This window comes from Leucoraja erinacea, chromosome 1, assembly GCF_028641065.1.
Source record: "Leucoraja erinacea ecotype New England chromosome 1, Leri_hhj_1, whole genome shotgun sequence".
Classification (NCBI taxonomy): domain Eukaryota; kingdom Metazoa; phylum Chordata; class Chondrichthyes; order Rajiformes; family Rajidae; genus Leucoraja; species Leucoraja erinaceus.
Genome location: NC_073377.1, coordinates 3,042,092 through 3,067,454, shown reverse-complemented (window position 1 = coordinate 3,067,454; position 25,363 = coordinate 3,042,092). Strand labels below are relative to the sequence as shown.

Below are 25,363 nucleotides of genomic sequence, written 5' to 3'. Positions count from 1 at the left end.
CGTCTCATGCACCCTCCCTCATTTTTAAACATTAAAAAAATGCATTTGCTCTGACCAGTGACTTAAAAAATGCATTTGCACTTGCTAGCAGAACTCAATGTACTTGGATAGCCACAGTGTTGCAAGCAGGTCTACAATCCCATTGTGACATCACAGCTGTAACAGGGGAAAAGCAATTATTTTTTCCAAGTTTCTGCACATTTGTGAACATTTTCATAAATAACTCGAGAAACCATGCATCAAATTTTCAGATAAGGTGATTTTTGACCATGTAAATCTCTATACTTATACTTCTATACATTGTCATGTGTACCGAGGTTCCGTGAAATTCGTTATTTTGCAAATAGCCCGGTAAAATCATACAGCAGACATACACAAGAGTCACCACGTGTCTGGCACCCACAAAGTTACAAAAGGTTTATCAAATACTTATCTTCTCGCAGCCAAAGATGGCCTCCCGCCAGGTTCCCCCCTTCCTTCTCAGCAGTCCCATGCCGGGTCCCCCATTCGTTCTCAGTCGGGTTGCCAAATTTCTCACTCCCACATAAGGGACAAAAAGGCAAAATACGGAACAAATTCCAGATGGAAATGCGTCGTCCAACCGGACTGGGTGAATGATGAGTTGGCCCGGGTGCTGGACTGCACACAAAGCCCAGCCGGCGGGCCAGCTGAGGAGTTTTGGCCCGGGCCGCGCGACATCGCGCACAAAGTCCGGCACCCCATCCAATGCATGAACTGATGATTGGCCATGAGAAGGAGGGGTGGTGGTGTCGGTGGTAAGCGAAGGTCCGAAGGTCAGACAGCTGGCCGGGCTGCCGACCGACGGGGTCACGAGCGAGGTGCTGCTGCTGCACTCCATGGGCTGCACTACGTCGGGACGGGTGAGGTCAGATGCGGCTCTCCAACCCAACAGTCCCCTCGACCCGAGTAGTAGCAGTCAAATACAGGACAACGGCGGTCCCGTACGGGACAAACCAATTTAGCCCAATATACAGGATGTCTCGGCTAATACGGGGCAGTTGGCAACCCCTAGTTCTCAGCGGCCTCCCGCCAAATCCCCCCTTCATTTTTGTAGGTGGAATGCCAAAAGAAGATGGAGGAAAGAAGACGGTAATTTCAACCGCTCAAGGCAAAGTCAGGGACATCAGGGCAATTAAAAAGTATACGGCCTTAAATGTTAGCTCTGCTTTTTCACTCCACAGGTACTGCTCAGCATTTCCAGTGCACTGTTTAGTTAGTAAACAAATATCCGGTTTGGCCACATGCCATGCATCATTATAATGTAAAGCAGATTCTGACTTCTCCAGGAATGAATGATTAAATTGATTGAAAGATACAATTTGGAACCAGGCCCTTCGGCCCAACAAATCCACTCCAACCATCGATCACCTGCTCACACTAGCTCCATGTTATCTCAATTTCACATCCACTCCCAACGCACTTGGGGCAATTTACAGAGACCATTTAACCTACAAACTGCATGCCTGGGATGTGGAAGGAAACCAGTGCACCCGGGAGGAACCACAGGGAGAACATGCAAACTGTACACAGGCAGCACCCAAGGTCAGGATTGAACCCGGTTCTCTGGCACTGTGAGGCAGTAGGTCTACTAACTACTGCGCTCAGGAAGATGGAGTTCTGAATGGAGTTCCTATGGCTCCAAGGATAATTCAAATACATGGATAATGCAAAAGAGTGTGAATGAAGTGAAGGATTATTGTTTCAATAGCAAAAGTAACTCGCTTCATAGTTAGTATGTACTGTTTAGTGGAGGAGGAGCCATCTTGGGGAACGGCTGCTAACCAGCAGCCGTCCGTTTAATTCACTTTTTTTGAAGTTTTGAGTAAGTCCTGTGCTTCGTCTGTTGGAGAAATGGACTTTTTAATGTGGGGGGTAGGGGGCAATTTTACTTCTAGGTCCCTACCTGGTCGGTGAGGCAGCTTTTTCTCCGGGCTGCCCCGTCGACCCGTCCTCGTGGCCTACCAGCGGGCGTGGAGCGCCGTTTCCTGGCGGGGACCGCCCAGCACCTCGGCTTCGGTGGCGGCACAGCGCTGGGGCGCTATCGTGGAGCGGAGCGGGCGATGCCTTGCCTGGGTCGCCGCGCTGGATCGACGCGCTGGAGCTCCGGTGAGCTGTGACCGCCGAGATCAACACCTCCGGGCTGCGGGTCTGCGGAGCGGAGCGGGCGGCGCCGACTTCAACATCGGGAGCCTGGGAGCTCCAAACCGGCGCGGCCTTGTCGGCTTCGGAAGCCGCAGTCTCCAGTAAGGAAGCGGCCATTCCAGGTGGCCCAGCCGCTGAGAGGACTCTCCCGACGCCGGGGCAACTCCACCCGGCCAGAACGGCCAGGAACATCGGGCCTCCGTAGAGGCAATAGCGGAGGCCTCAATAGGCCTGACTTTGGGAGAACTGGGGATGGGGACTGGACATTGTGCCTTCCCCCACAGTGGTATCCACTGTGGGGGGATGATTTTTTTCCTGTGTGTAAGTTACTATGTTAGTCTGTGTCCAAGATGGCTGTCGGAAGGGAGAGTGGACGCTGGCGCGCTTTAGCTGCCGCTGCTCTCTCTTTCACATTGTGTTTTTTGATTTTTTGTCTTTGGAGCGATTTCTGTCTTTAATTTGTGTATTGGTGATGTCATCATTATTTATTTTACTCCGACTATATGTTTTTTCTCTCCTGTTAATTTCTGTAAGGTGTCCTTGAGATTTTGAAAGGCGCCCGAAAATAAAATGTATTATTATTATGTACAGCTGACTGCTTTGGGCAATGAAAATTCACCCTTACAGAATCTCATAAAAGACTATGAAAAGTTTTGTTAATTTATATTAATGTAAGTTATAGTCACATGCACCCAGGTACAGTGAAAATCTTTTTTATTGCTTGCTGCCCGTTCAGCGGAAAGACTGTACATGATAACAATCAAACCGCCCACAGTGTACAGATACAGGATAAAGGGAATAATGTTTAGTGCAAGATAAAGCCCGATTAAAGATAGTCCGAGGGTCTCCAGGATATGGAATAAACATTTGCTCTTCTGAAACTTATGAGCTGAAAAGGCTAAACTTCTTTTCACATATCTCTTGACACATACAGATAAGAGCAGTGCAATGGTAGAGCTGCTGCCTCACAGCTTCAGAAACCCGGGTTCAATCCTGACTACGGGTGCTGAACATGTGGAGTTTGTACCTTGTCCCTTTGAGCGCATGGGTTTTCTCCGGGTGCTCTGGTTTCCTTCTACATCTGAAAGATGTGATATGTTGGTTAATTGGCTTCTGTAAATTGCCCCTAGTGTATTGTATTGTATTGTATATCTTTATTGTCATTTCCTGAGTATTCGCATACCCAGAGGAAACAAAAGAACGTTGCTCAACCAGTGTCCATTCAGTGTGCATGAAAAAAATAAATAGAAATAAAAAATACATGTATCATGAACAAATTTAACACTCTACTAAACATTCAACAGCCGTTCTGACCGGCAGCGGCACAACAGTGGCTCTGCTGCAGTGTGGGGGTTTGTGCGCGATACTTGGCAGGGGGCAAAGTCCATTTAACAGTCTTATAGCCTGTGGGAAGAAGCTGAGGAGCATCCTGCTGGTTTTGCAGCTAATGCTCCTGTACCTCTTCCCAGATGGGAGGATGGAGAAAATGTCATGCGATGGGTGGTAAGGGTCTGATGATGGAGATGGCTCTGTTGATACATCTCTTCCTGTATATGTCCAGCAGGAAGGGGAGTGGAGCACCAATAATCCTGCTTGCGGTCTTCACTATCCTGTCTAGATGGTACCGGATGCGAAAGTGGGATAATATAGAACTAGTGTATGGGTGATCGATGGACTCGGTGGACCGAAGGGCCTGTTTCCACACTGTATGTCTAATTTAAACACGGCTTTGTGTGATGGAAATAAAAATTAAAAAATGGATTGTTTACTAGAAATGCAATTCCTTTGCAATGATTAGGGGAAAGGGGGGAGGAAATTGGCTGTACATAAGATTGCAAATGTACATATTTTAGATCTGTAAATAATAGTTATGTAAGTGTCAGATCTCCTGCTATGAAGCACAGTTCTAAAGGACAATAAGATAGATACAAAATGCTGGAGTAACTCAGCGGGACAGGCAGCATCTCTGGAGAGAAGGGATGGGTGACATTTCGGATCAAGCCCGTTCTTCAGACCCCTCTAAAGGACTATAAGCTGGAGAGAGGGTCATAATATAGTCAGTCTGATAGCATGGAAACAAGTCCTTCAGCCCAACTTGGCCAGACCAACCAACATGTCCCATAAACACACTAGTCCCCCCCTGCCTGTGTTTGCCCCATATCCCTCTAAACCTGTCCTATCTGTGTAATATTGTACCACAAATTATCTAATTCTAGCCACCTTCCTGTATGGTCCCTGTTAGGTCAGGAACATTGCCAATAGGCCCTGGTGAGTTTAAATTAAATTGGATCAAACTGATAAGATTTATGCAAAGAACGTGGGTGCAGAGGTTGACCGTGACTTGCAATGGCTGTTGAACATGCCAAATGTACTTAAAGCACATTGGGATTACGTGGCCAAAGCACCAGAGGGCACGTCTCCAGAGATTGTCCATTTGTCAAACATCATTCGGGAGCAGTGTGTTCAATTGAAGATGAGGCAATAAAGAGCATCCTGTTTCCCCCCCCAACTACAACATCAACAAGCATTGCAGCTGGGTTTCTCACCCAGTTGCTGGTAATCCTGGAGCTGGCTCCCAGCAGGGGGCAGTAAAATGCCTTCTGGACAAAACTTACTTTTATCGCTTAGCTTAGAGATTCAGTGCGTAAATAGGCCCATGCTGACCACCAGCCCCTGTACACTAACACTATCATACATGCTAGGGACAATTTACAATATTACCAAAGCCAATTAAACTGCAAGCTTGTACATCTTTGCAATATCATCAAAGACACCACCCACCCAGCACACAAACTGTTCACCCTCCTACCTTCCGGTAAGCGCTACCGCAGCATGCGGAGCAAAACCACCAGATTCAAAAACAGCTTTTTTTCTCAGGCCATCAGACTACTCAACACACTTAAGAAAATTCCATGAACAGTACCCAAACAAAGACAACAAATTGTGAAAATAACTTTGGCTCAATGTCTCCAGTACGAAATTTGCACTTTTTCTATATTGCACCTTTCATTGTTGCACCCTTTCTAAAATACCTCAAAGTTTTTGCTACATTTTGGCATACTGTGAATATTTTAATATTTTAAATAATGTATGTCTATTGTCTATTTTTATTGGTATGTTGTCGTCTGTGTTTTTAATATTACTGCACATTTGGAGTATGGGGAAACGTAATTTCAATCCTCTGTGTAACTACTGTTGCATAATTGAATTGACAATAAAGTTACTTTGAACTTTGAACTTTGAACTCTTTGGAGTGTGGGTAGAAACTGAAGCACCCGAAGGAAACCCACGTGGTCAATGGGAGAAAGTATAAACATCATACAGACAGCATGGTCAGGATCAAACCCAGGTCTCTGGCACTGTAAGGCAGCAACTCTTCCGCGGCGCCACCATGCCGCTCCTCCTAACTTCTACAGGTGCACAGCAGAGAGCATGCTGACCGGTTGTATCGTGGCTTGGTTCGGCAACTTGAGCGCCCTGGAGAGAAAAAGACTATAAAAAGTAGTAAACACTGCCCAGTCCATCATCGGCTCTGACCTTCCTTCCATCGAGGGGATTTATCACAGTCGCTGCCTCAAAAAGGCTGGCAGTATCATCAAAGGCCCACACCATCCTGGGCCACACACTCATCTCCCTGCTACCTTCAGGTAGAAGGTACAGGGGCCTGAAGACTGCAACGACTGAAGTTTCAGGAATAGCTACTTCCCCACAGCCATCAGGCTATTAAACCTGGCTCGGACAAAACTCTGAACAAAACTCTGAACTGATTTATATAATTGTATATGGACACACTGATCTGTTTTGTAGTCAATGCCTACTATGTTCTGTTGTGCTGAAGCAAAGCAAGAATTCAATTGTCCTATCAGGGACACATGACAATAATCTCATTTGAACTTGAACTTGAACTCCTTAGGGAAACAGGGAGTTCCCCCTTCCCTGCTGAAGCGCAATACACCTACTTTCTGATGACAAGCTTGGAAGTTTCTTTCTCAAACGAAATTGGAAGCAGAAAAATGCAAGGTGCTGGAATATCAGGTCAGGTAGTATCACGGGAGAACAAATTAACTGTTTTGTGAAATACTGCATTAATCAAAACTTTGGACGCCTTTCGTGCGTCATGGTTATGGCTGACAGTGTTGTAATCTGATGGTCGATATTTGCAAACTGCATGAATAAAAGTTTTACAGTTACAGTTTAGTTTATTGTCATGTGGTAGATAGTACTTCAGAACTGTTCTCTGTTGTGGTAGGATGATTCAGCTGCTGTTATCTACCTCGCTGGTGACTCTCGGAAGTCTGAAGAAGGGTCTCGAACCGAAACGTCACCTATTCCTTCTCTCCATAGATGCTGCCTCACAATCTGAGTTTCTCCAGCATTTTCTTCTACCAGCATTGAATCTACCTTCAATTTTTCCAGCATCTGCAGTTCTTTCTTAAACACTCGGACTATCCTTGATCAGACTTTGCTGGTTTTCTGTACCTTGCACTAAACGTTATTCCCTTATCATGTATCTATACACTGAATGGCTCGATAGTAATCATGTATTGTCTGTCCGCTGACTGGGTAGCACGGAACAAAAGCTTTTCACTGTACCTGTACCTATTTTGTGTCAATGGAATACCTACCATTCTGCCTCCTCCTCTGGATCAATAATATAAATAGTAAAGAACTGATCCTTGGGTACAGCCTTCTCATCTTAAAACAATCAATGTATTCCAACTCTGTTTTCTATGTCTTCCTCAATAAGTCAATGCTGGTACAATTGATCATGGTGTCCTTGCAGTGATGTTTAGTTTAATTTAATTTATTAATGTCTCAATGGGCAGCACAGTGGTGCAGCGGTAAAATTAGAAACATAGAAACATAGAAATTAGGTGCAGGAGTAGGCCATTCGGCCCTTCGAGCCTGCACCGCCATTTAATATGATCATGGCTGATCATCCAACTCAGTATCCCGTACCTGCCTTTTCTCCATACCCTCTGATCCCCTTGGCCACAAGGGCCACATCTAACTCCCTCTTAAATATAGCCAATGAACTGGCCTCAACTACCCTCTGTGGCAGAGAGTTCCAGAGATTCACCACTCTGTGTGTGAAAAAAGTTCTCCTAATCTCGGTTTTCAAGGATTTCCCCCTTATCCTTAAGCTGTACCCCTTGTCCTGGACTTCCCCAACATCGGAAACAATCTTCCTGCATCTAGCCTGTCCAACCCCTTAAGAATTTTGTAAGTTTCTATAAGATCCCCTCTCAATCTCCTAAATTCTAGAGAGTATAAACCAAGTCTATCCAGTCTTTCTTCATAAGACAGTCCTGACATCCCAGGAATCAGTCTGGTGAACCGTCTCTGCACTCCCTCTATGGCAATAATGTCCTTCCTCAGATTTGGAGACCAAAACTGCACGCAATACTCCAGGTGTGGTCTCACCAAGACCCTATACAACTGCGGTAGAACCTCCCTGCTCCTATACTCAAATCCTCTTGCTATGAAAGCCAACATGCCATTCGCTTTCTTTACTGCCTGCTGCACCTGCATGCCTACCTTCAATGACTGGTGTACCATGACACCCAGGTCTCGCTGCATCTCCCCCTTTCCCAATCGGCCACCGTTTAGATAATAATCTGCTTTCCCGTTTTTGCCACCAAAATTGCTGCCTTACAGCACCTTACATCGGGTTCGATCCAGACTTTGAGTGCTTATCTGTACGTTCTCCCGCATAGGTTTTCTCCAGGTGCTTCGGTTTCCTCCCACAATCCAAAGAAGTGCAATTTTGGAGGTTAATTGACTTTGGTAAAAATAGTAAATTGTCCCCAGTGTGCAGGATAGTGCTTATGTATGGAGTGATCGCTGGTCGGCACAGACTTAGTGGGTCGAAGGGCCTATTTCCGCGCTCTATCTCTAAAGTCTAAAAAAAAGTTTAATAGACAGTAGACAATAGACAATAGGTGCAGGAGTAGGCCATTCAGCCCTTTGAGCCAGCACCGCCATTCAATGTGACCATAGCTGATCAAAGATAAAAGATAAAGAGTATAACATTCATTACAAGATATAACATTGAAGTCAGATAAAGTTCGATTAAAGAAAGTCCAAAGGTTTCCAATGAGGTAGATGGGAGGTTAGTAATGCATTCTGGCTGCGGGGCTCGGAGCTGTTGCAGCGGGACTCGGAGCTGATGCAGCGGCCCGGAGCTGAGGCTGCAGCGGCCCGGAGCTGAGGCAGCGGGACTCGGAGCTGTTGCAGCGGGACTCGGAGCTGTTGCAGCGGCCCGGATCTGAGGCTGCGGGACTCGGGGCTGGGGCAGCGGGACTCGGAGCTGTTGCAGCGGGACTCGGAGCTGTTGCAGCGGCCCGGATCTGAGGCTGCGGGACTCGGGGCTGGGGCAGCGGGACTCGGAGCTGAGACTGCGGGACTCGGTGCTCATGCAGCGGCCCGGAGCTGAGGCTGCGGGACATGGAGCTGAGGCTGCGGGACTCGGAGCTGTTGCAGCGGGACTCGGAGCTGATGCAGCGGGACTCGGAGCTGATGCAGCGGGACTCGGAGCTGTTGCAGCGGGACTCGGAGCTGTTGCAGCGGGACTCGGAGCTGTTGCAGCGGGACTCGGAGCTGATGCAGCGGCCCGGAGCTGAGGCTGGAGCTGAGCTGGGCAGCGGGACTCGGAGCTGATGCAGCGGGACTCGGAGCTGTTGCAGCGGGACCCCGAGCTGATGCAGCGGGACTCGGAGCTGTTGCAGCGGGACTCGGAGCTGATGAAGCGGGGCTCGGAGCTGATACTGTGGCGGGCCGACTCGGAGCGGAGACGGTGTTCCGGCTTTCGGCTGCGGCGACATCACCACGGAGGTCCGCTGGACTGGAGAGCGGCATCTTCGGCCTGGATCGATCGCCTCAGCGCAGAGGGAGGACAAGGAGTGAAGACACAGAGACTAAGACTTTTGCCTCCATCACAGTGAGGAGGTGCCTGGTAAACTCACTGTGGTGGATGTTAATTTGTGTTTATTGTATGTTTTGTTATTTATTGTTACTGTGTATGACTGCAGGCAACGTAATTTCGTTCAGACCGAAAGGTCTGAATGACAATTCAAATTCAAATTCAATTCAAATTCAAATTTCAAATAAGAGAATGGTTCAGTTGCCCAATAACAGATGGGAAGAAACTGTTCCCGAATTTGGAGATGTGTGTTTTCAAACGTTCACCTCTTGCCTGCTGGGAGAGGGGAGAAGAGGGAGTGACTGAAATGAGACTAGTCTTGATTATGCTGGTGGTCTCGTCAAGGCAGCGTGAGGTATAAATGGAGTCAATGGAAGGGAGGCTGGTTTGTGTGATGGTCTGGGCTGCGTCCACAATTCTCTGCAATGTTTTGTGGTCACGGATGGAGTGTACAGACTTCAGCCTTTCATCAGTGGATAGATCAACCTGTTACCTTATGTTCCACCAACGTGGATGAATTCTAATTATTTGGTAGTGAGCCAGTGTCAGGCAAGATTGTAATCTTAACTATTAAACTAACAGGAAGTTTGCTTAATCATGAAATCAATAACTTAACTCTTTAATTAAATAAATGTTATTTCAAAGGGTGATATCGAATGATGTAACCATCACATAGCTTTGGCGACCCAGATTCAATCCTGACTAGAGGTGTATCTGGGGTTTGCACATCCTCCTTGTGAATGGCAGCTTTCCTCCCCCTTCTGGATGCTTTGGTTCATAAGATCATAAGTAATAGGAGTTGTATTAGGCAATTCGGCCCATCAAGTCTACTCCGCCATTCAATAATGTCTGATCTATCTCTGCCTCCTAGCCCCCTTCTCCTGCCTTCTCCCCATAACCTCTGACACCTGTACTAATCAAGAATCTATCTATCTCTGCCTTAAATATATCCACTGACTTTGCCTCCACGACCTTCTGTGACAAAGAATTCCACAGATTCACCACCGTCTGACTAAAGAAATTCCTCCTTATCTCCTTAAAAGAACGTTGTTTAATTCTGAGGCGATGACCTCTAGTCCTAGATCCTCCCACTAGTGGAAACATCCTCTCCACATCCACTCTTCAATTTACACTATTCTGTATGTTTTAATGATGTCTTACCCTCATTCATGGTTTCCTCCATCAAAATCAGCACTTGAGTTGCCAAGGCATTGAGGGCTAAGGGCAAAGTGCTGGTAAATGGGGATAGAACCTGTAGAAGTTTACAATAGAGTAATCCGTGATATACCAAATCTCCTCAAACTTCTGAGGAAGAAAAGGCGTGGATGTTTGCCTTTGTGATTTACATTTTTGTTGAACAATCCATTTGACTTTGTTCTTTGTGTAGGAAGGAATTGCAGAATCTGGTTTAAACCGAAGATAGACACAAAAAGGTGGAGTAACTCAGCGGGGGAGAAGGAATGGGTGACGTTTTGGGTCGAGACCTTTCTTCAGACTTTGTTCTTTCCTCAAAGTCCTACAAATATGTTATCTTCAGAAATGTAACAAAAACAAATTTGATATCCAAAACTAAATCTACACCAACACATTGCCAACAAAGTTAAAACAATGAATAGCCAGAAAAAGCAGTATGGTGGCACAGCAGTAGAGTTGCAGCCTTACAGTGCCAGAGACCTGGGTTCGATCCTGCATGGGCTTTCTCCCGGTGCTCCGGCTTCCTCCCACAATCCAAAGACAAATAGGTTTATAGGTTAATTGGCTTTGGTATAAATGTAAATTGACCCTAGTGTGTGTAGGTTAGTGTTAGTGTGCAGGGATCGTTAGTCGGCATGGACTCGATGGGCTGTTTCCGTGCCATATATCTAAACTAAAATAACAGGAAGATGGTATTACCTTCATCTGAAACAAAATATCTGTGAGGGAGGTTTAGTTTTAGTCCAATTTCTAAGGCAAAATTACAGAAAGCAAAGTCAGTAATACATTTCCATCATGTCCTGGTTCCTGATTTGGACTTTCTTTGTCTGTAACTACCCATTTCCTCCACTAGATGGAGGCATAAAATTCTTTCCTGAACTCCGGAATGAATGTTTTGAACGAGTCTAACCAAATTCCCTCTCCCAACTTTGGAGGAAATTGTATTAACAGCAAGCTATTGTTACTTTAGTGCAGTGAAATGAGACAGGGAAATTTAGACCCAAAGACTTGTCTATTTTCCTTCAAGACGTGCAATATTTTTGACAAAGTGAACAGAGCAAGTTACCGAACCAAAAGACAACACACCATCTAACAATGAAGCATTTCCTCAGCACCATGGAGTTTTTTTCTTCTTCATCACAGCATCACAGAAATATACAGCACAAAATGAGACCCACTGGGACGATTTCTTCCCTATCACCTACATTCCTTCTTCTAGCTTCACAATCCCCAATCCTTTTGCCTCAAACTTTTTGACTTATCATCTCTGGCCTTTGTCCAACCATCTGTTTATCAAATTCTCCCCTCACCTGTATCCACCTATTACTTGCCAGGCTTTGTGCTGCCACTCCTTTCTTCCAGCTTCCTTTCCCCTCTCACCCCTTCCCCACCCCACCCCACAATCAGTCGAAAGGACCCCGACCCAAAATATCACCTATCATGTTCGCCATGGATGCTGCCTGGTCCACTGAGTTACTCCAGCGCTTTGTGTTTTTTTTTTGTATACAGCAGTTGCAGTTCCTTCTTTATACCATTGTGTTGATGCCAGAAATTCCATAAACTTGATAAATCAAACTAGCACCACAATTAATTACTCGACTATATAGAACATGTATTTTCAGGTTGCTTTGTTGGGGACTGACTAGGATGTTTTATTTCACAGCTGTGCAATGTAAGAATGACTTGAAGAAGGGTCTCGACCCGAAACATCACCCATTCCTTCTCACCAGAGATGCTGCCTGTCCCGCTGAGTTACTCCAGCATTTTGTGTCTACCTTCGATTTAAACCAGCATCTTCAGTTCTTTCCTGCAGGGTTAATTAATAATTCTGTAAAGAAGCTGTGATCACAATAAAATATTACAATAAGCTTGGAATTGATATCTTTCAACGTGTAGGTCTGGATTTTCAATCTATAGCATGGACAATATGAAGGTTGAAGCACAGGTTACCTGTGGCAAATTCTTCTGAAGATGGGTCTCGACCCAAAACGTCACCCAAAGATGCTGCCTGTCCTGCTGAGTTTACTACATTTTGTGTCTACTATCGCAATTCCTCCTCATCTCCTTTCTAAAGTCCTTTTATTTTGAGGATATGGCCTCTGGTCATAGACGGTCCCACAAGTGGAAACATCTTCTCCACATCCACTCTATCCCGGCTTTTCCTCTCGGATTTTGTACACTTCTATAAAATCACCAAGTTGTTCCAGCACCAGTGAAATGATTTTTGGCAATAATCTTACTGAATTGTGTGCAAAAAAAGAAGAATTTAACTGTTTAAGAAGGAACTGCAGATGCTGGAAAATCGAAGGTAGACAAAAATACTGGAGAAACTCAGCGGGTGAGGCAGCATCTATGGAGCGAAGGAAATAGGCAACGTTTCGTGCCGAAACCCTTCTTCAGACTATTTCAATTTCACGGTACCTTGGTCGGTCCAGGCCACCACTAGTACCGGTGAAGAAAGTTTGGGAAAGTTGCATGAACTTGTGGCATGAGAAAGTCATACAGTCATACAGAGTGGAAATAGGTCCTTCGGCCCAACTTGCCCACATCGACCAACATGACCCATCTCCACTCTAGTCCTACCTGGCTGCGTTTGGCCCATATCGCTGTAAACCTGTCCTATCTATGTACCTGTGTAGGCAGGAATGGCAGATGCTGGTTTAAACCCAAAAATAGACCAAAATGCTGTAGTAACTCAGCGGGACAGGAAGCATCTCTGGAGAGAAGGAATGGGTGTCCTTTTGGTTGACGACCCTTCTTCAGACCATGGAGGAGGCCTGGACCTACCTGATCTCCCGGTTGCTTAACACTTTAATTCCACTTCCCATTCCCACATTGACCTTTCTGTTCCAGGCCTCCTCCATTGTCAGAGTGGGGCAAAACACAAATTGGGAAACAGCATATCATATTTCCCTTGGGCAGCTAACAACCCAGTGGTATGAATATCTTACTGGACTGTGCCTTGGTACATCCGATAATAAAGAACTAGTGAAGAAAGTTTTGGAAAGTTGTATGACCTTAGGAATAGGAGACGTTTTGGGTCGAGTACCTTCGTCAGACCTAAATTTATACTTAATTGGGAATTGTAATTATGTATGGTAAAAATCTTACTGATCTATATGTAACCACCGGGTGGCGCAGTCAGATTCAGATTCAGATTCAATTTTAATTGTCATTGTCAGTGTACAGTACAGAGACAACGAAATGCAGCCTCGCCAACAGTCTGTCTGTCTTTTTTTTGTTAGTTTTATTGTGTTTTAAAAGTTTGTGTTAATATTCTCTGGTTTGTTTTATGTGGGGGGTGGGGGAGGAGGTTGGGAGAAACTTTCTTTCAACCTTGCCGAAGTTGCGATAGTATTCCGGATCGTATCTGCGGCCTAACATCATGGAGCTGGCGGCCTTGCTCGGGACTGACTCTGAACCACTCCGTGGGGCCTGGAATTACCATCGGAACCAATCCCTTCCCTGGGATCGATGCTCCACTCGCGTACGGTCTGTGGATTTCACCGTCGAGGAGCTCGCAGTCTCGGTCAGAGACTGATGTCGGGAAGCTCCAAACGACGCAGAAGGTTTTGATCAGCCCTGATCCAGGGTCCAACCACCTGGCGCGGTGGAGCTGAGATCCCCCCCCCCCCCCCAATGCGGGAGCTTGATCGTCCCAAAGCGAAGGCCCGACTGCCAGCTATGGGAGCCAAGATCGCCCCGTCAACGGAAGGCTTGAGGCCCCCCGAGAACAAAGAAGGGAAGAGATTGAACTTTTTTTTGCCTTCCATCACTGTGAGGAATATGGAGGAGTTACTGTGGTGGATGTTTATGTTAAAATGTATTTTGTGTTTTGTTGCTTTTTATTGGTATGACTGTATGGCAAATCAAATTCCTCATATGTTGCAAAACATACTTGCTAATTAAATATGATTATGATTATGAAAACCAAAAAAATTAAAATACCAGTGAAGTCTGGGAAATTTGCATGAACTTCTTTACCCAATCTATTACTCTCATTATTTTGTACACCAAGTTGCTCCAGCATTTTGTGTCTGTCTTCTGTCAAAATTCTTCCTCATCCCTTTTCTGAAGGTACATCCTTTTATTCTGAGGCTATCGCCTCCGGTCCCAGATACTCCCACTAGTGTAAACATTTTTGGTAATCGTCTTACTGGACAATGTGACAAAAGAAAGGAATTTCACTGTACCATGGTACATGTGATAATAAAGAGCCCGTGAGGAAAGTTTTGGGGAATGTTGCAGTGCAGTTTGAGTGCAGTTAGTCCCTGTAATACCTCCCCATCGCCCTCATGAGCCGCGCCAGGGCAGTCACATCCCCAGGGTGACATCAGTGCCCCCCCCCCCCCCCCACTCTCCAGCATGGCCCGGCTCGCGGCAAAGGCAGGAGAAAGTTTTCCAACCAAACTTGCGCCGCACGTGACCGGGAGGCAAGAGCGCGCCCAGCGCCCGTTCCGCCGAGTTACCCCAGCACTTTGTGTCTATCTCAGGTGGAACTAATGTAGATAGGGCATCTTGGTCAGCATGGATAACTTGGGCTGAAGGGTCTGTTTCCATGGTGTATGACTATATACATTGAGTTGAGTGAGTGGGCAAATGCAGTTTAATATAGATAAATGTGAGATTAACCACTTTGGCGGCAAGAACAAGGAGGCAGATTATTATCTCAATTATGTCAGATTAGGAAAAAGGTAAGGACAACGAGACCTGGTTGTGCTTGTACACTAGTCATTGAAAGTAAACATGCAGGTACAGCAGGCAATGAAGAAAGCTAATGGTATGTTGGCCTTCATAACAAGAGGAGTTGAGTACAGGAGCAAATAGTCCTTCTGCAGTTGCACAGGATCCTAGTGAGACTACACCTGGAGTACTGTGTCCAGTTTTGGTCTCCTAATTTGAGGATTGCTATTGAGGGAGTGCAGTGTAGGTTCACAAGGTTAATTCCCGAGATGGTGGAACTGGCATATGATGAAAGAATGGATGGACGGACTTGTATTCACTGGTATTTTGAAGGATGAGAGGGAGTCTTAAAGAAACATATAAAATTATTAAGGGATTGATCACACGAGATGCAGGAAACATGTTCCCGATGTTGGGGAAGTCCAGAATCAGGGGCCATAGTTTAAGAATGGGTAAGCTATTTAGAACGAAATGAGGAAACACTTTTTCACACAGAATTGTGAATCTGTGAAATTCTCTGCCGTGGAGGCCAAATCACTGGATGCTTTCATCAGAGCTCTTAAAGATAGCGGAGTTAGGGAATATGGGGAGAAGGCAGGAACAGGGTACCGAATGTGGATGATCAGCCATGATCACATTGAATGGCGGTGCTGGCTCAAAGTCACCTATTGTCTATTGTCTATTTTTCCATGTATCCTATGCTTTTCTTGTTTCTTGGTCCTCCAAAATGTTATTTGTTTTTGAATCTCTGAATGGGCTCACCCCGCCTTACCTCTCTAGGCTGCTCCACCCATACGCTCCTGCCCGGTCCCTCAGGTCAGCTGCTCCTGGAGGTACCGAGGTCTAATCGGAGGCTCAGAGGGGATAGAGCCTTCTCTGTTGCTGCTCCGGCACTCTGGAACACCCTGCAGTTGCACATCAGACAGGCCCCCTCACTGTCCATCTTCAAATCCAGTGTTAAAACACATTTGTATCCCTGGCTTTTGACCATGCCTGAGACTTTGCTTCTGTTTTTATTGTTTTTAATGTTTCTTTATTTTACATATATTTTCCTACTATTTCTTTTGATTGTTATTATTGGTGTGTATTAACTTTTTTGTCAATGATTAGTGACAATGACTAGTGTACAAGCACTTTGTTGCAACTATGATTATTTTTAAAGTGCTCTATAAATAAAATTATTATTATTATTATTCCAAATGATAATAGTCTTACTATTTTTAATGCAAACAGCTGAACTGTTTGCATTAAAAATAAAATTAATTTCACTGTACCCTGGTACATGTGATAACAAAGGAAGCAGTGAAGAAAAGTTTGCGTGAAGTTGCAGTGCAGTTTGAGCGCTGTTGGTCCCTATAGTCCCTTTCCCCCATCTCATGAGCCGCCTACAGAGCGGCCACGTCCCCGCGGTGACGTCATCCCCCCCCCCCCGCGCGGCGAAGGCGCGAGGAAGTTTTCCAACCGAACTTGCGGCGCACGTGACCTGGAGGCGGGTCGTCAACTGTCACCCGTCCCCCCTCCCCGCGCGCACACGTCCCGCTCCTCTCCCCTGATTTGTCGGAGACACACCCTCCACCACCAATCATACCCGCCCGTTCCCCACCCGCCGCCGATTGGCCGGACGCGCCCGGGTGACGTACATCCCGACCAATCGGACTCAAGGAGGGCGTCCCCAACTCTACGACACTCGCCGGACGATGATTCGCCCGGACGCCGTCTGACTTGAGCGTCAACCAAAGGGAAGCTGAGGGCGGAACCTGAATCCAGATCCCGGCGCTCGATTGGTGAATTGTGGCTGATCGACTGGAACGTCAACCAATCAGGCTGCTCGGAGGGGGCGGGAGGAAGCAGTTTATGAAACTCGCTGGACGTTGATTCGTCGAGTCGCTGGCTGACGCGATGAGCGGCAAATGGGAGGCGGAGAGCGCGGTCAAAATCCACTTCTCGGTGCTCTATTGGTGGATTGGACATGACTGACGGAGGTTTGAACCAATGGGCGGGGTGTGGAGGGGGCGGGTCTTCGGGGAGGGTGATCGGACCACAACAAACCGCAGAGTCAATCGGAGCCGGAGCCGGAGCCGGAACCGTCCGGGAACAGCTGGCGGCCGGCGAGAGTGTGTGGTGTTGGTGGCGGCGTCCTGTTCATGCTGTGTCCATGTTGACCCGAGCCCTGCTCCTCAACCTGCTCCTCCTCCTGCTGGCGGCGGCGGCGGGCGGCGGACTGACGGCCCGGGAGGAGCCGCCGGCGGCAGCGGAGGTGTCCGGAGGAGGAGGAGGAGGCAGCGGAGTGGATGCGGTGGTGGAGGACGACGAGGCGGAGGAGAGTGAGCCGGGCGGGGAGGAGAAGCCCAGGTAACTTTTACCCCCTGCCCTCCCCCAATACGTCCTGGTCCATCCCTTGGTCTGAAGAAGGGTTTCGGCCCGAAACGTTGCCTATTTCCTTCGCTCCATAGATGCTGCTGCACCCGCTGAGTTTCTCCAGCTTTTTTGTGTAACCTTCGATTCTCCAGCATCTGCAGTTCCCTCTTAAACCCGGTCCATCCCTTCACTGGCTCCCCACCCCCAGCAGTCCAACCCCCTCCATCACCCCCATCCCCAACACCGTGTTCTCCACCGTTATCTCCTTTCCCCAACATCTCCCACTGTCTCTATGTTCATCGTCCCGGTCCAGTCCCCACTCAATCCCACCCCCAGCAGTCCAACCCCCTCCATCACCCCCATCCCCAACTCCCTGGTCTCCACCGTTATCTCCTTTCCCCCGTCTCCCCATCCCCAACACCCTCTCCCCATCCCCAACACACTGGTCCTGTCCCCACCGTTATCTCCTTTCCCCGTCTCCCTATCCCCAACACCCTGTTCCCCACCGTTATCTCCTTTCCCCTGTCTCCCGATCCCCAACACCCTCTCCCGATCCCCCACACCCTCTCCCCATCCCCAACACCGTCTCCCTATCCCCAACACCCTGGTCCTGTCCCCACCGTTATCTCCTTTCCCCGTCTCCCTATCCCCAACACCCTGTTCTCCACCGTTATCTCCTTTCCCCTGTCTCCCCATCCCCAACACCCTCTCCCCCCCCCCAACACCGTCTCCCCATCCCCAACACCCTGGTCCTGTCCCCACCGTTATCTCCTTTCCCCGTCTCCCCATCCCCAACACCCTGTTCTCCACCGTTATCTCCTTTCCCCTGTCTCCCGATCCCCAACACCCTCTCCCGATCCCCAACACCCTCTCCCGATCCCCGACACCCTCTCCCCATCCCCAACACCGTCTCCCTATCCCCACACCCTGTTCTCTACTGTTATCTCCTTTCCCCTGTCTCCCTATCCCCCAACACCCTGTTTCTCTACTGTTATCTCCTTTCCCCTGTCTCCCTATCCCCAACACCCTCTCCCTATATCCCCAACACCCTCTCCCCATCCCCAACACCGTCTCCCCCATCCCCAACACCCTGGTCCTGTCCCCACCGTTATCTCCCTTTTCCCCCGTCTCCCTATCCCCAACACCCTGTTCTCTACTGTTATCTCCTTTCCCCCTGTCTCCCTATCCCCCCAACACCCTCTCCCTATCCCCCACACACCGTCTCCCTATCCCCCAACACCGTCTCCCTATCCCCCAACACCGTCTCCCTATCCCCCAACACCGTCTCCCTATCCCCCAACACCGTCTCCCTATCCCCCAACACCGTCTCCCTATCCCCCAACACCGTCTCCCTATCCCCCAACACCGTCTCCCTATCCCCCCAACACCGTCTCCCCTATCCCCCATCCCCCAACACCGTCTCCCTATCCCCAACACCGTCTCCCTATCCCCAACACCGTCTCCCTATCCCCAACACCGTCTCCCTATCCCCAACACGCTGGTCCTGTCCCCACCGGTATCTACTTTCCCCAACATCTCCCACTGTCTCTATGTTTATCGTCCCGGTCCAGTCCCCAGTCGCCCTCATCCCCAACAGTCCAGCCCCCACCATCTCCCTATCCCCAAACACCCCGGTCCTGAACAGCTCCCCATCCCCAATGCCCTGGTCCAGTCCCCGCTGTTATCTCCTTTCCCCAACACCTCCTACCGTCTCCCTATGCTCCCAGGCAGAGTCTTGAGGTTTATCTTAATCTCATCTTTCAAACGTCAAAACTGACAGGGGTCCTGTTTGGGAATCTTTGAGAGTAATCAACATTTCTAGTATGAGAGGAGGGAGTAGGTGAGAAAGCAGTGCTGGTTCAAATATGACTGAAATCCTAGTTAGAAATCCTAGTTAACACGAATAAACTGATAGTGATCTACTGGAATAAGTAGTTACTTTTTGAATAGTTAGCTTTGTATCCTGGGGTGCAGTTCCACGTGCCGGAGCTAGAAACAAACCTTGCTTTAGATTTCCTCTGGTCTTGAATTTTTATTTGTTGTTCCTTTGAATTGTTCAGCTCTATTTACTCTCCTACCTGTTGGATGCTATCCAGACTAAACAGTAAAATGTAACAATGCTCTTTAAGTAAACTCATGTGACTGCAATCATCTGACCATGTAGCACAACAGCGCAGATGCATATCGTTACATCTACTTTAAGATCTAGGCTAAGTATTCATTAAATATACCGAATATACTTGAGGTGGAACAATGTCTGATAAGATTTTACAAACATTTCATGGCTATCACCTGTTTCTGAATATTCTTTGCCCCTGGATGTTTGTATGTTGGCATGTCTATGCCAAGTCTTGTTGGGCCCAAGGAACTGCAGATTCTGGTTTACTGAAAATAGATACCAAGCGCTAGAGTAATTCAGTGGTTCAGGCAACATTGCAGGAGACCATGGATAGGTGTTCATAGAAAATAGGTGCAGGAGTAGGCCATTCGGCCCTTCGAGCCAATGCCGCTATTCAATGTGATCATGGCTGATCATCCACAATCAGTACCCTGTTCCTGCCTTCTCATACCCTTACACAAGATGGTATTTAATTTAGAATTACAAGAATCATCAGGCTTCCTTTTAAATCCATGTCCTTGAAGTTTTGAGTCTAACGGTTGTAGCTATGCTATTGTGGCTAATTTATTGTTTATTCTTGGGGAAAAAAAAACATAATTCATTATGCTAAAAGAAAAACAATTGTATATAGAAATATGACAAAATTAAAATTCCATCGAAATTCCTTAAAAATTATAAAAGCGTTACTCCAAAATGTATTAAACTAAAGCCACAGGTATGAGATAAATGACTAAATTATGACAAAAAAAATTGTTGTGCAATAGAAATTAAAATTAAATGCATAGTCAAGTTTGCTACAAAAGCAGATATCTTAAATTTATTAATAACTTGTCCTTAGGAATGAATTGCTTCTGCTAGATCCACTTTCATTGAAACTCTTAAATCTGATTTAATTATTTTCAGTGCAGAGAACAGTCTCTCCACACTGACCTGAGTGGGTGGTATAGCTGCAAATTTTACTATTTCTGGATAAGCAGGGATGACTTATTGTACTGTAAGTTTAGGTGATCAATCATATTTGATTTGAGTGTGAAGAAGGATTTCGGACCGAAACGTTGCCTATTTTCTTCTCTCCATAGATGCTGCCTCACCCGCAGTTTTTCTCCAGCATTTTTCTCTACCTAATCATGTTTCTCTACTTTTAAACGACCAAGAAAATCTTCCTTAAATTCCATTAGTTTAACATCAAAAGGCTGCCTTTGCACGTTTAAACAGGAACGATTTGCTCTTGACTGTTCAATTTTATCTAACGATTTTACAAAATCTGACCATCATTCTAAGAGGAGAAGGATTTGGTACTCCAATCTTCATTTTCTTGTTCTGATTTCTCAGGTAGTAGCCCTTTCTTCCGAACTTCTCATTCTCTCGGGTGGAAATAAAGTGTGCGGTATGTTTAAATAGTGGGATTTTTTTTCCAATTTACGTAGTCTCTGAAATTTATGTTGAGGTCGTAGTTGGGACATTTTTACTGACTTCGACTCCAGCAGCACCAAAATTTCTCCGACTCAAGGACTCCGACTCCACAGCCCTGGTTGTTTAAGAAGGAACAGCAGATGCTAGAAAATCGAAGGTAGACAAAGGTGTTGGAGAAACTCAGCGGGTGCAGCAACATCTATGGAGCGAAGGAAATAGGCAATGTTTTGGGCCAAAACCCTTTTTCAGACTGATGTGTGAGGGGAGGGGGGGGGAGGGGGAGAGGGAGAGGCCAAGGCCAGAGTGAGCACCACCGGAAATTGGAGAATTCAATGTGTATGCCACTAGGCTGCAGACTGCCCAAGCGGAATATGAGGTGCTGCTCCTCCAGTTTCCGGTGGTGCTCACTCTGGCCATGGAGGAGGCCCAGGACAGAAAGTTCGGAATGGGAGGGGGAGTTGAAGTGCTGAGCCATCGGGAGATCAGGTTGGTTAATGCGGAACGGCCGAAACGATCACCAAGCCTAAGCTTGGTCTCACCGATGTAGATCAGCTGACATCTAGAGCAGCGGGTGCAATAGATGAGGTTGGAGGAGATGCAGGTGAATCTCTGTCGCACCTGGAACGACTGCTTAGGTCCTTGAATGGAGTCGAGGGTGGAGGTAAAGCGACAAGTGTAGCATCTCTTGCGGTTGCAAGGGAAAGTGCACGGGGAGGGGATTGTGCGGGAGGAAAGGGAAGAATTGACCAGGGAGTTACGGAGGGAGCGGTCTTTGCGGAAAACAGACGGGGGGGAGATGGGAAGATGTGGCGAGTGGTGGGGTCACGTTGGAGGTGCCGAAAATGACTATTTGTTGTATGTGACGGCTAGTGGGGTGAAAGGTGAGGACTAGGGGGACTTTGCCCTTGTTACGAATGGGGGGGGGGGGGGGGGGATGGGGAGAGAGAGCAGTGTTACAGGGTATGGAAGAGACCTTGGTGAGAGCCTCATCTAAAGTAGAGGAGGGGAACCCCCGTTCCCTGAAGAATGAGGACATTTCCACAACCCCGGTTCATACAACAGACGGGATTCGAGGATGTCACGGACAGAGTGCAGAAAATCCTCAAGGGTGAAGGTGAACAGCCGGAAGTGGTAATGCATGTCGGCCCAAACGATGTCGGAAAGAAGGGGATGAATATTCTGCAGCGTGACTTTAGAGAGCTCGGAAAAATGCTGAAAAGCAGGACCTCCAGGGTTGTTATCTCAGGTTTGCTTCCAGTTCCTCGTGCTGGCGAGAGCAGGAACAGGGAGATATGGGACCTGAATGTGTGGCTGAGGAACTGGTGCGCGGGGCAGGGATTTAGATTCTTAGATCACTGGGATCTGTTTTGGAGTAAGGGGGAACTGTACAAAAGGGACAGATTGCATCTTAACAGGTGGGGGACCAGCATTCTGGCAGGCAGTTTTGCCACTGCTAAACGGGTGGTTTTAAACTGAATAAGGGGGGTGAGTTGTCGAATGGGATCGTTGAGGATGGAGTTAAAGGGAAAGGGTTTCTTAAATGTGCGAGCGGAGAGACAGACGGCTGTAAAATGAGGGTAGGAGCAATAGGTAGCAAGGTGAAAAGTAAAAGTGGCAGGCAGCCAAATCCAGGGCAAAAATCAAAAAGGGCCACTTTTCAACGTAATTGTATAAGGGGTAACAGTGTTGTAAAAACAAGCCTGAAGGCTTTGCGTCTCAATGCAAGGAGCATTCGTAATAAGGTGGATGAGTTGAATGTGCAGATAGCTATTAATGACTATGATATAGTTGGGACCACGGAGACATGGCTCCAGGGTGACCAAGGCTGGGAGCTCAACATCCAGGGATATTCAATATTCAGGAGGGATAGACAGAAAGAGAAAGGAGGTGGGGTAGCGTTGCTGGTTAGAGAGCAGATTAACACAATAGAAAGGAAGGACATTAGCTTGGAGGATGTGGAATCGATATGGGTAGAGCTGCGAAACACTAAGGGGCAGAAAACGCTAGTGGGAGTTGTGTACAGGCCACCTAACAGTAGTAGTGGAGTTGGGAATGGCATCAAACAGGAAATTAGAAATGCGTGCAACAAAGGTAAAACCGTTATAATGGGTGACTTCAATCTACATATAGATTGGGTGAATCAAATTGGCAAGGGTGCTGAGGAAGAGGATTTCTTGGAATGTATGCGGGATAGTTTTCTAAGCCAACATGTAGAGGAACCAACGAGAGAGCAGGCTATTCTAGATTGGGTATTGAGTAATGAGGCGTTAGTTAGCAGTCTTGTTGTGCGTGGTCCCTTGGGCAAGAGTTACCATAATATGGTTGAGTTCTTCATTAGGATGGAGAGTGACATTGTTAATTCAGAAACAAGGGTCCTGAACTTAAAGAAAGGTAACTTTGAGGGTATGAGACGTGAATTGGCCAAGATAGGCTGGCAATTGATTCTTAATGGGTTGACGGTGGATGTGCAATGGAAGGCATTTAAAGACTACATGGATGAACTACAACAATTGTTCATCCCAGTTTGGCAAAAAAATTAATCAGGAAAGGTAGTGTATCCGTGGATAACAAGGGAAATCAGGGATAGTATCAAAACAAAAGATGAAGCGTACAAATTAGCCAGGATAAGCAGCCTTCCAGAGGACTGGGAGAGTCCAGCAGAGGAGGACAAAGTGCTTAGTTAGGAAAGGGAAAATAGATTATGAAAGAAAACTGGCAGGGCACATAAAAACTGACTGCAAAAGCTTTTATAGATATGTGAAGAGGAAAAGATTAGTTAAAACAAATGTAGGTCCCTTGCAGTCAGAAACAGGTGAACTGATCATGGGGAACAAGGACATGGCAGACCAATTGAATACCTACTTTGGTTCTGTCTTCACTGAGGAAGACATAAATAATCTGCCGGAAATAGCAGGGGTCCGGGGGTCAAATGAGATGGAGGAACAGAGTGAAATCCAGGTTAGCCGGGAAGTGGAGTTAGATAAATTGAATGGATTAAAGGCCGATAAATTCCCAGGGCCAGATAGGCTACATCCTAGAGTACTTAAGGAAGTAGCCCCAGAAATAGTGGATGAATTAGTGATAATTTTTCAAAACTCTTTAGATTCTGGAGTAGTTCCTGAGGATTGGAGGGTAGATAATGTAACCCCACTTTTTTTGAAAGGGAGGGAGAGAGAAAACAGGGTATTACAGACAAGTTAGTCTAACGTCGGTAGTGGAGAAACTGCTAGAATCAGTTATTAAAGATGGGATAGCAGCACATTTGGAAAGTGGTGAAATCATTGGACAAAGTCAGCATGGATTTATGAAAGGTAAATCATGTCTGACTAATCTTATAGAATTTTTTGAGGATGTAACCGGTAGAGTGGATAAGGGAGAACCAGTGGATGTGTTATATCTGGACTTTCAGAAGGCTTTTGACAAGGTCCCACATAAGAGATTAGTATACAAACTTAAAGCACACGGTATTGGGGGTTCAGTACTGATGTGGATAGAGAACTGGCTGGCAGACAGGGAGCAAAGAGTAGGAGTAAACGGGTCCTTTTCACAATGGCAGGCAGTGACTAGTGGGGTACCGAAAGGCTCAGTGCTGGGACCCCAGCTACTTACGATATATATTAATGATTTGGACGAGGAAATTGAATGCAACATCTCCAAATTTGCGGATGACATGAAGCTGGGGGGGGGCAGTGTTAGCTGTGTGGAGGAAGCTAGGCTGCAAGGTGACTTGGATAGGCTGGGTGAGTGGACAAATGCATGGCAGATGAAGTATAATGTGGATAAATGTGAGGTTATCCACTTTGGTGGCAAAATCAGGAAAGTAGACTACTATCTGAATGATGGCCGATTAGGAAAGGGGGGAGGGGGGGGGTGCAACGAGACCTGGGTGTCATGATACACCAGTCATTAAAAGTAGGCATGCAGGTGCAGCAGGCAGTGAAGAAGGCGAATTATATGTTAGCATTCATAGCAAAAGGATTTGAGTATAGGAGCATTGAGGTTCTACTGCAGTTGTACAGGGTCTTGGTGAGACCACACCTGGAGTGTTGCGTACAGTTTTGGTCTCCTAATCTGAGGAAGGATATTCTTGCCATAGAGGGATTACACAGGAGGTTCACCAGACTGATTCCTGGGATGTCAGGACTTTCATATGAAGAGAGACTGGATAGACTCGGTTTGTACTCGCTAGAATTTAGACGATTGAGGGGGGATCTTATAGAAACTTACAAAATTCTTAAGGGGTTGGACAGGCTAGATGCAGGAAGATTGTTCCCGATGTTGGGGAAGTCCAGAACAAGGGGTCACTGTTTAAGGATAGTCTTTTAGGACCGAGATGAGGAAAACATTTTTCACACAGAGAGTTGTGAATCCCTATCTAGCTCTCTCTTGAAAGCATCCAGAGCACCGGCCTCCACCCGTGAGGCAGAGAATTCCAGAGACTCGCCACTCTCTGTGAGAAAAAATGTTTCCTCGTTTCTGTTCTAAATGGATTACTCCTTATTCTTAAACTG

The 25,363-nt window shown here is 46.9% G+C and overlaps 1 protein-coding gene across 1 annotated transcript in view; it reads left to right on the top strand.

The window, feature by feature from the left end:
* Window positions 1–17,017: 17,017 nt before the first annotated feature.
* eif2ak3 (eukaryotic translation initiation factor 2-alpha kinase 3) overlaps window positions 17,018–25,363 on the top strand; it is a 92,276-nt gene continuing 83,930 nt past the window's right edge. Inside the window, 1 exon segment of the mRNA XM_055644369.1 lies at window positions 17,018–17,314. Coding sequence (XP_055500344.1) covers window positions 17,118–17,314 — 197 coding nt within the window. The 5' untranslated portion in view covers window positions 17,018–17,117.